This window comes from Medicago sativa, chromosome 5, assembly GCF_051527215.1.
Source record: "Medicago sativa cultivar Bolivia chromosome 5, Bolivia_mono, whole genome shotgun sequence".
Taxonomy (NCBI): domain Eukaryota; kingdom Viridiplantae; phylum Streptophyta; class Magnoliopsida; order Fabales; family Fabaceae; genus Medicago; species Medicago sativa.
Window position 1 is genome coordinate 24658152 of NC_140753.1, and position 12211 is coordinate 24670362.

At 34.2% G+C, this 12211-nt stretch overlaps 1 protein-coding gene across 1 annotated transcript; it reads right to left on the minus strand.

Moving 5' to 3' along the window:
- Positions 1-2008: 2008 nt before the first annotated feature.
- EMB25 (DEAD/DEAH box helicase) lies at positions 2009-9737 on the minus strand. Its single transcript, XM_085714679.1, has 8 exons — positions 9195-9737; positions 8448-8623; positions 7999-8112; positions 6825-6933; positions 6636-6722; positions 5804-5922; positions 4733-4913; positions 2009-4443 (listed from the first exon to the last, which is right to left on the minus strand). Exons 1-8 carry the CDS (start codon positions 9657-9659, stop codon positions 2212-2214), a joined length of 3483 nt encoding a protein of 1160 aa, XP_085570805.1. The 5' UTR covers positions 9660-9737; the 3' UTR covers positions 2009-2211.
- Between the last annotated feature and the right edge of the window lie 2474 nt (positions 9738-12211).

The window sequence follows — 12211 nt, forward strand, 5'->3', positions numbered from 1 at the left end:
ATATGTAAAAAGGACCAAGCAAAAGAATTAAGTTATAGAATAAGAAAGATATCGAATTAGCCATAAATGATTAAGACTAGCCTCTTCAATTCCACTTGGTGATAATGATGTCAAAGCATTTTCAGCTGCTGCATGTTCAGCTTCCTTCAATGTCGAATAAAACTTAGGACTCTCAAAGGTTTGTCCATCAATTGTAACTTTGCACTTGAAACACATAGCGTGAAGTGAACCAACCCACTCAAAAGAATACTCTGGAAGCTCCTACCCTTAACATCAACATCACAAGAAAATGTGACAACCATCAAACAAGTGTACAATGCGCAAACTAGATGGCGCAAGGGGTAAAGAGGTGGCAAGACGGATATGCCTTAAAATGTGATAGGAACACCCAATACTCTAAAAATCACTAAGATACATTTTTTCCTACCCTTAACATCAACATCACACGAAAATGTGACAACCATCAAACAAGTGTACAATGCGCAAACTAGATGGCGCAAGGGGTAAAGAGGTGGCAAGACGGATATGCAAATATTTTATTCTAAATAAATTTTATAAACCTAAATAAATTAATGGACATTTTTAAAAAACCTAAATAACAATAATTAGTGTCATATTTTTTATATTTTCATCATAAAAAATTAATTTTGAAAAAGTGAATGGACACGGGCGGTTCCGTAAAATGTGCAAGGAACCGTGCGTTTTCTTATGGATTTAATTATAATAGAATAATCATATTTAATTACCTTCATTTTTCTACTTCTTCATTTCTGATCGTCCCCCTTCATGGTCTTCTTCTAAATAGTAGAATTGATTATAAAAACATGAGTTTACTTTATCGACTTATTAGTCAATAAAAGTGAGAAATTTTATGTTAGCTTATAGGAAAAAGGCGCGAACAATTGCACATGCATAAGCGAAATTGTACATTTATCTTACATTTAGGTCTTACCAAGACCTTGTGTCAGAAAGAGAAAGAGAAAGAGAAAGAGAAAGAGATGGGGACATGACCATCTTGGTTGTCAGGTTTGATGTAGATCTCTTCCGGGCAGCTTTAAGGGATAGACTTGAGAATACATATTTCGAGTAGTCGATCTTCATGGAAACTCTGGGTTAAGCTGTCTTAACAGAGCAGCGCCCTTAAAGTAGAGGGTATGGCCTATTAGATTATTTTGTAAAGTTATATTGTAGTGTGGTGTGGCTTAGTGGTATTGGCCTAAAATTGAAAGGTATAAGGTGCTGAGTTGGATCCTGATAGCCATGTTGGTGATGTCTTATTGGGAAAATGTATGGCCATTATAAAAAAAATCTACGTAAAGTATTATATAAAACCATTTACAAAAGATGCATTCTTGGTAGGAAATATATATAAGATCATTATGCAAATTAAAGAACGTGAAATATAACAGAAATAGTGAAATTTTATTAAATACCATATGGGGATAGTAAGGCGACAGAGAGAGCAGTGTGAGAGTGTTTTGATGAAAATTGTTGCATATAGATGCATAGATGCTGTAAAATGATCATTATAAATAGACTTTTTAGAAAATGGAATCGGTTCTAAATTTACATTGAGACTTCCTTTGACTAATGCATACTAGGAGATGACTGCCATAACAGTAGTACATTTCTCCTATTCAGTTACTCATATCAAATGTTGTGCAATGGTGCAGATTGTAGATTAGTTTTACCGCATTAAGAGGAACAGAACAACGTAAAAGTTCAATTATAATAAACGAAATGGTGAGACATAGTGTAACCGTCAAAAAGGGATGAGAAAACGGTAAGTATTATTATGTATTGAGAAAAGGCAAATGTCAAGAAGAGATGTGGGGTTAAAGTGGTTAGACGTATTTAGGAGAGGGACGCATTGAAATATTTCTTATGCGGCAAGAATCGAGATGACATGACAAAAAATAGATAAGTGTCGACGATCAAGTTCAAGTGGCTGTTTTAATAAACTATAAATAAATAAATAAATAAATATGTAGTTGGATAATACATCGTATGAACATAAATATTACAAATCTATTTCTAGAAATTTGTATTTAATGTCACAAGATTACAGCCTATAGTCGACAATTTTTAGGGTACAACATAAATTTGATTAAAATTGTAAGAACAATGATAATATCATAAATTGTGTTACTGTATGTAAATTAATCGTACAATATGTACAAATGGATGATACAACAGAGAGAGAAGAGAAAACTACCCAGCAAGTTCACTTATTGGAGGCCGATCCATGACATCATAAGCAGCCCTTGCATTCTTTTGCAACAATGGATCAATATCTGGCAATTTAGGAATCTGAGCTAATAGATCAATGGTCCTTCGAAGGAGACGAGCTAGATCACCATCATCCATTGCACAATCCATCATTATTTCTCTCCATGTCAACCCAGAAGCCCAAGCTTCAACCATACCACAAAACTGGCTATCCAAACAGCAAGATATTGTCACCCCATGTTTCTCCTGAATTGTCAATAGGGCATTTCTTTGCTCATCCAATAACCCTATGATATTGACTACCGTTGCAGAAGGCTCATAAATGTAATTGTTGTTCTTCCAGGGTCTGACTTTAATCCCCTCGGATACCAAACCTGCACACACTGCAGCAAGTTGTGCAGGTTTTAGTTCTGCTAAAATTTTACTACGAAGAACCATTGCGAGCCATAGTTCATTTTCCCCACGAATTGCTGAAGCAGTTTCTCCTAGTGGATATATCACATGTGTATTAATATCTAAAGCTCTGGTTTCACGTATGACATTGCTCACCTGCATAAACTCCTTCCAACCTGAGGGTTCAATTTGTTCTATCCGATTTGTCAGACGTTTGGATCTAGTCTTCATTCGCTTGATTTTCTCCTCAGTAAACTTGACTGCGTCTAGAATTTTATTATATTCTTTATAGCCTTCAGTACGAGATATCTTCTTTTTCAAGCGTGCAACTTTACTTCTTTGGTTTTTGTATTGTTCAGCTGCATCTCTGTATGCTTGAGACTTCAGTAGCACCTCTTCATTTTCAGAGAAGCTACTCAAACCTGGAACGTTCAAGCTCCAAGACCATGTCTCCAGAGATCCTTCCGTGACCCATAAACCACCGTGTTCAGAGTTAGCAAGGTTATCCCACTTCATGTCCTCCTTATCAAGGAGATCACTCATAATTTCTCGAGGTCGGGTATCCCCTTGAACTAACGGAACATCGGGAAAGCCTGTCTCATATACTGTTTTAATCCACTTTTCTGTAAATAGATACCAAGAGTTATCTGAGCCAAGAGCTACATGATATGATGGTACAGGGTCTTCATTCAATTCAGAATCTGCATCTGCTGAATTTAGTGCAAAAGAATCAACAGAACCGATCATGTTTTTGAGTTTCGAAGCACCAAGGGAGTCGACCTTTCCCAAAAACACAGCAGGAATTGAATGTTGAACTCCGTCAGAATCTCTATACTGCAAGCACAAAAATGGTAAATTTTCGGACTCTTCTAATAATGGTTTCAAGGCGGATATTCTCTTTGCTTCCTTCTGTCTTCGCAATTCAGCCCTAATACGTTTCTCTGCCCTTAAATTTTCCTGCAATTCTGCAATCTCCTTGTATTGTCGCTGTGATAAAGCCTTCCTACTTTTTCTATCTATGGCTTCATCAGTGATTTCTGACATCAACAACTGAATTTCTTTTTCAATTCTATTAAGTTCCTCTTTAGCAGCCAGCATAACACTGCTACTAACATAATTTCCAAAACTTTGCTCAATTAACTTCCTAGCTTCATCCAAAGTTTTCCCTGATGAAGTTTTCATCTCGTCTGATGTGTTTGACCTACGAAGGGCTTTCCCACCACCAAGAAGATTCAAAACCATACCATAAGAAGCAGTAAACTGCGACACCAGAGGCTCAAGTCCAGAAAAAAGTACCTTGCAGCACTCTTCAGCACCTTCATTAGGAGTTTGGACGAGGACTACATGACCACTTTCATCAATGCCTCTACGCCCAGCACGCCCAGCCATCTGAAGCAGTTCATTTGAGGTCAACAAGGTGCGCCCAGTATCACTTCTTTTGCTGAGGGATGAAATAACAGCTGTTCTAGCAGGCATGTTGATTCCAGCAGCAAGGGTTTCGGTAGCAAAAACAACCTTGACAAGACCTCTTTGAAACAACTCTTCTATGAAGGCCTTCCACAGTGGTAGACATCCAGCATGATGTGCAGCGACCCCTTGCAAAAGCCCTTTCACTGCTGTTTCTCTGACAGCATCTGGATACTGAATGCGGAACCTCTTCAAAGCTAGTTGAACCTCACTTGCTTCACACTCGTCTAAAAGTTTGCAATCTTCAACATATTGCACAGCTGCATCACAACCTTTCCTGCTAAAAATAAACCAAACAGCTGGAAGCATATCCCTTGACTGAAGGTGCCATAAAGTATCGATTATTTGAGGAACCTGAAAAAAATTAAATATTATACTCATCAGCATGTACGCTCATTACTAAAAATTCAGGGCACAAGAGTCTTATTTTTCTAATGGAAATGTGTGTGTGCTATTAGCCCAGATGTGTATCAAAACCCGAACTACGTATTTCAATATGCATGGTGGTTGGCAGACATATAAATGCCACCAAGGTATCCCCATTTTAAAAGATTTTAAGTTGTGAAAAAATATGAAAATGATTGCTACTATGAACATCATAAAGTACAAACAAACAATAAGAAAATTAATTCAGAGGCCCAACTTGTGATCTACGAATTGCATTTATGTCATTCTTTGAAAGAGAACGCTGTTCCAACATTCTATCATCGATGTCATAGCTTGTGCGAGTTCCACGTTTCCGGGAATTCCTTTTTCTAGGCCAATCATCCTTGTAAGGTTTAGCTTCTGCAGCTTGAAGTTTTAAATAATTGAGTGACAGCTTCCTGCATTACATAAAAGAAGAACTTAGTTTACACTTTGATTTAATTCATTTGTAAAATAATTATAGGGTAGTGTTAACTTGTGCCCTTAGGGCACAAGTTAAGAATCTAAAAATGGTATTAAATCATAAATTATATCTTGAAAAGATAAGATTTTAAATTTCTAGAATATTGAATGCACAATTTCCAACAAAATATTTCTATCTTTGGTTTCTTAAATAATAAAAATTCATAGTTTATTTCTATCGTATTTTCTTTTGGACAACCACTAAATACTTATGTAGTCACTACAACCGACCTATTCATCCATCCCATTGAAATTCTTGCAGTTATTATTATAATTAGAATTATCACAATAAGTAATGCAAATGTGTAAATAACGATCATATTGTGGAAATAGCTGCAAGTCGAAGACTCTTAACATTCTGAATAGCTGCAAGTCTTAACAACAGTAAGCATCACCCCCAACTATTGACTACTAGTGTTACTTTGATCCAGTAAATTATGGCACTACAAAGAATAATCACCCAATTTGAACAACTTTTCATGCATTATAAAAGAGCTAAGTTTACTATAGATCACACATCACAGGGTTATATATCAAATCTAACTGCAAAACCAACTAGTTTCAGCCCTTTTGCGTGCTACTAAAATTTAACATAAGGAACTATGAAAAAGGCCACCAAATAAAGATGCTATCAAACTTCATGCAACTCATCAAAACAATCATTACGAACCATACCAAATCCATACATCCATGACAGAAAATATGGCTTTGAAGTGAAAAAGTAAAATTGTACAACTCTTTACAGTTAAACAAGGTGTCTACTAATATCGGATACATGTAGCAATTAACTAAACAAAATAAATAAATTCAGGATCCTAGATATCACCTGTTCATCTGTGTTCCTTTATCGTCAAGAAGGGGTAACAAGGAATTCTTCAAAGAGAAATGCCAATTCAGAGGAACTGGGCGTTTTGTTGATGTTACCAACTCTGTTCCACCATGAATCTGAAAAACAAAAACATTTCAGAGATCAAAAAGAGAAACTAGCCTAGACAGGCAACCAAACAAAATGAAAGATGACAGATTTAATTTACTAATTGAATTCTGTCACCGACCACAATCCCATCAGTCAATTTAATGAAGATGCAATGATACTGAACTTGGAATTTTTTTCAACTTACGTGACATAAAAATGCAACCAGCATCAGAGTTCATTATCAAGGTAATTTTATATAAAATAAATTAATGTAGTCTAGTTCTTTCTCTGCAACTATAATATGCAAAATTTTCTGATAAATAAAATCTGAATACTGAGCATTGCATAAATTTGAGAACCCAGAATTATATACTTTAACAATAGATACAACAACAACAACAACAACCAACCCTTTTCCCACTAAGTGGGGTCGGCCACATGGATACTTTAACAATAGAATGTTTCAAATCCAAATTGTCCAAAAATCAGTCAAGATGATCAAATATGTAAAGCTCCTTAAAAATAGCCTGAAGTTTGGTAAATTTCAAATTAATTATATACGACAACTTTTTGGATGTTTCCAATTTGAGCGGTGAAAATAATTAATTGAATTGAATGGCTTAGAACAAGAAATAAAAAAGCCACCGATGGTGACATGTTGTCATGTTCTTTACATAGATAAGTGCTCAATTCTTAACAAATTCTGCAACTGCAATAAACATGACCAGCCCAATCTGAATACCTGACCAATCCAACCAGCCAACTCATCTGGATTTGCAACGGTTGCAGAGAGACAAATAAGTTGAACTGCTTTTGGGCAATAAATAACCTGCAGCAATACAAAACATATGCATACAAATTTAAGAAAAATCAAGCAAGCTAAGTCATGTGCAAAGACAGTAAAGCAGGAAAGACAGTAAATCATGCTTACAATTTCTTCCCAAACTGTACCGCGAGATATGTCACTAAGGTAATGAACTTCGTCCAAAACAATCACATCAACATTGACGAGTCCACTTCCAGAAGAAACATTACCAACACTGCATGAAAATTGCAGCGTCAAAATGATGATAAAGAAAAGAAATAAGAGGACATAGGATTTAGTAATATACTTGATAAAAATATCAGGTGAGAATATTGATGACATTGCCATAATCAAATTACAAGAAACAAGGTCAAATGATAAATGAATTGAACTGGTAAATCCACATTGTTGATCTCCTGTCCTTTGGACCTTTGAGTCCCACAGACTTAATACACGTCGATACAATACAACAGAAATGCAAGAATACGAAAGATAGTTAAAAATAAAAGTTTTTTTTTTGAGGGATTAAAAATAAAAGTTATTAACAGTCATTATACGAAAATGTACAACTTTACATAAATGCATAATATTTATAATGAGACACTGATATTATTACATTGGTAGAAATTAGATAATGTTATATGTCACAAATGTACCCCCCCACACAAACAATTTCACAAGGTCACAAAAAAATCATTAGTCCTGTTTAAAAGTCTTGACCATCCAAAAAAGTAAAGCCTCTAAGTCTAGTACATAAGAGTCGGCTTTGCCAATTCAAGAATTCCATCCATCATTAAATGGATCCAGTACATGTGTACCACTAATGTCGCACATTCTATGCTCATAGGATGAATAGAAGAATTATATCATCCAAATTCGCTGTCAACATGATGAAGAACAAGAACATACAAAAACTTTAAAATACGTTTTCGGAGCTGTATCCCAAAGTATTGAAGCCATACTCTAAATGTATTATCGGTCAACAATTTCCATAAAAAAAGTAAAAGGATTGGATACTACTTGGATATACATCTAGGAGTATCATACATGTATCAGTATCAAAATAGGGCATGATGTTGATACTTTAGTGATTTTGGAGTATATGAGCTTCATTGCATTTGACTCCAAATTCAGAGCTATTAATTGTAACGAAAAACATAAACAACATAAAGCCATAAGCCCAAAACCCAAGCTTTTTCAGCACAATAGCAAAAAACAAAGGCTCAAAAGTATATGATTGTTGCTTTGGGGACAAAAATCTAGTGTTACATAATAAGTCCAAGTTTTCAAGATAATGCACCTCTGATACAACATGTTACGTAATATCTCCGTAGTCATAATCAAAACCTGAGCATCCTTGTTGACAGCAGAATCACCCGTAAGAAGGCCAACATTACTGTCACCAAAAGTCTCCCTGAAAGAACACAACAACCCACCACCAGTTCAACTTCCAAACAGTGTAAAAAAAGCAATAACGGAAACAAATAAGATTCTCTTTTTGATTGACTTATTTGAGCTTATCAAATGACATAAACACTTGTAATACTGTTTTACAGAGCTAATAGAAACAACTTATGAAATGCCCAAAGTTGTTTTTACTTTTTTGCTTATTTACATAATCTCTTCAGGATAACTAATGAAAACAACTTATAACTTATATGAAATAGAAATAGCCTGTACATAAATACTTGCAATCAAACTGCATATTCTAAATGTGCACAAAATCGCACTCAATTGTTCATCACATACCGGAATTCACGAAATTTCTGATTAGACAACGCTTTAAGAGGAGTCGTGTAGAACAATCTTCGTCCCCTAGCCACAGTAGCAACAGCTGCAGCCTCCGCAATCAAAGTTTTTCCACTACTAGTCGGAGCAGAAACCACCACCGATGAACCTCTCAGAAAAGCTTGAATCGCTTGCCGCTAGCAAAAAAAAAAAAAAACCACAACACACACAAATCAAAAACTCTTGGTACCACTTTTAGAGAAGCCAAACTTTATTGTAGAGATGTATAATTGATTTTGACTTGTTTGATTGCTCTCAAGTAGACTTGATTTTACCTTCAGAATTGATTCTAGCTTTAAACTATAAATAACTTGTATTAATTACTTGAATACTCAAGAAAACTACACAAGAATTAAATGCAAACAGTCAACAAGGTGCGCCGTTAACCGTTTCTGGATGGCAAAACCAATCATCTTAAAAACCACACCCATAAACCTAGAAGACACAACATCACAAAACCTATGTGCCAGGAAGCCAAAAGTATCAAACGCAAATGATATTAAATCATGTTGATTGTCAGAACACATTTTCTCATCGCTTTTGATTCAAAAATTGATTTTTACTATCAATTTTATACATAAAATCACTTTAACCATCAGAATCAATTTTATATAATTAATTCACTAAAAATCAGTTTTTATCATATGGCAGAAAAAAAAAACAAAATACTAAATCATAAACATGAAAATGAAGAGAAATTGAGCGAACCTGAAACTTATCAATCCGAAAATCATAAACAGAAGCAAGTTCATCAACATCAATAATCCCAACACCAAACTCTCTAACTTCATTACAAAGCTTCTCAACTCTCTGCCACTTAAATTCATCATCATATCTCCCCAATTCCTCAACCTCAACTTCATCTTCATCCGAAGCCTCACCGGATACAACTACTTCATCATATTCATCCGCCGCGATATCTTCCTCTTCTTCATCGTCTTCGTCGTCGATTTCCTCTTCTTCTTCGTCTTCGTCGTCGTCGGCATTGAAGGTGCGGATTGGTGAAGGTGGAGATTTGAAGGAGAAAGAGAGAGGGAATTTGAAATTGAGAGAGCGGTTGGGGAGGAGAGAGAATGAGAAAGTAGTTGGAGTTTGGAAGAGAGAGAAAGTGTGGTGATGAGGTTGGAGGAGTGAGAGGATAAGTTTCGGTTTCGTGGGGGTGGGGATAGCCATGGCGGGAGATGGTGAGGTTTGGGTTTAGATGCTACAAACTTTTTCTTTTAATCATTCTTTAATCAATTGGAAAAATGTAAAATTAATTTCTCGAATCAAATAGTTATATCGAAGTTTCAATTTAAATTTCAATAATATCAACATTGTCGGTTGAACTAGATCTCGTTTAACAAGAAGATTTTTCTTTTCCTTTTGATGAAATTTAAAGATGTAAGTAGATAAATCCAAGAGTTATGAGATTATACACGAGATATTTTGTTTTTTGTTTTTAAAGAAATCATTTATAGAACTAAAATAAGTGTGTTATTAGAGATATAAAAGATAAATATTGCACAGTTTCTTTTTCTTTTATTCTTTTCTTTTCCCCTAAAAAAAAGTGAGAAACTTAGAATTCGAATCGCCCCCGTGAACTTAGCTTAATTGGTAGGGACAATACATAATATATGTATAGGGGGTTGGGGTTCGAACGTCGGACACCTTACTTTTCTACATTTAAAATGTGTGAGTTTTAGTCACTAGACTACTTGATAAAAAAAATCAAATCTCGACTCTTGCTCATTGTAATGTCTCTACTAATATATTACATCCTATAAAATTAAAATTAATTTTAATTCTATGACTTTTTTTATTTAATTTTGTGAAAGTTATGTGAAACTTAAACAAAAATTCTTGTAAAAATTAAATTTAAATGTGGTAGAAATATGAAAGTAAAATTTAAGAGTACTTTGGTCTGTTTGTTATAAGAGAAATGATATTTGTATAACCATTTTTGACAACTTTTGTGACAACTTTCTCTCTCATACTTACATTATATTTTTAACTTTTTTTCTATTGTTTTGGTTTCCATGTCAATTTCTATTTTTCTTTGTAAATTTATGTTCGTCTCAAATAACATACCTCATGTTATATTATGAGGGCAGAAAATTCAAGATGTGTTAAAAGTATACTTAATATTAAAGCTACATAGTCTCTGTTTGGTAAAAAGAAGCCATAAGCTAGCTGATAAGCTAGCTGATAGCTGAAAAGCTAGCTGATAGCTGGTAGCTGATAGCTTATAGCTGAAAAGCTCGCTAATTAAAAATAATGTGTTTGGTAAAACTAGCTGTTATAAATATAAAATGACCTAAAAATACATGACAATTTAATTTAAAAAAAAAATCAAAATTATGTCAAAAAAAATATCACCTTTGAAAATATTTATTCATCAAAATCTATGAAAGTCACGTATTGTCTTTGGTCCCTTCTTCATACATGAAATTAAACATTCTATAATGCTAAATTTGAAAAAGAATAAATTCGATCATATACATTTAAGTGACTAAATTATCATTTCACAAATCTAAAGAACTATACTAGACTTTGTGTATCTTAAAAACATTGATTTAAAAGAGAAAAAAAATGACAAAAATTTACTTCCTTTAAGAAATTTGGCCGAAGAGGAAAACAATGAAACGTGAGTGAGTGGTGAGTAGTGGGACAGTTGCTTTTGTTTACAAAAGGGTACAAAAGTAATAAAAATAAAATAATAAGGTTATTATTGGAAGAAAATGTAAAAAGCTATCAGCTATAAGCTAAAAAGCTACTTGAAATAGCTTCTCAAAAAAAGCTATAAGCTCGTGAAAAAAGCTTGTTACCAAACACATCACGTTTTCATCCAACGAGCTTATAAGCTAGTCCAACAAGCTATAAGCTAGCTTTTTTTGTTTACCAAACACAGCCATAGATTCCTTTCAAACAAAAGAAATTAAGCTACATGATGGTAGTTGTTTTGGTAACTCCAACTGATATCTTGTTGGCTTAGGAACCATGATAACGAGTGGATCTTTGTTTGTTCTGGGTTTTATGGCTACAGAACTAATATATATTAATTATGTTCTTATCCCAACAAGTTTTGCTCCTACTCAACCAAACTGCCAAAATACCTTTGCGTTAGTTAACTAACGCATATGTAAAATTCTATGTTAGTTAACTCACGCAACGTGACTTAAATCCCGACACTGCGTGAGTTAACTCACGCTGAGTATTAAAAGATGTGTGAGTGAAATAACACCTACTGATATATCAGTACAACATTCTATATTTTAGGAACTGAACTAATATTAATGTCCGCTAAAAAAAACTAACATTAATGTCACAACTATATATGTAATTAATATTACTAATTTATTCCTCTTGCGCGAAATCGGGCACCAAAAAAAGTCAAAAGGAAAGGTCAGGAGACACACTCAAAATCGTCACCAATTTTGCACTCCTTTAGAACTTCAATTTTGAGTCATACTACAACAATTATACTTAGTAAGTGGCTATCCCAGATATATATTTAGCTATATTCACCTGAGTTATATATGTATTTCGTCTTATTTTGACACTTTTAATATTTTAAACAATTACAAAAGAGCTCTACGAACAGTAAAAATTAGGAAGACAACTCTCAATATCTTTGAATAAAGATGGCTAACTTTGCCACTTACACACTCCTAGGCTTGCCATACCATAGATACATTGAGTTTATTAGCCTTAGCAAGACAAATAATTGTATTAGTCAAAAGAAG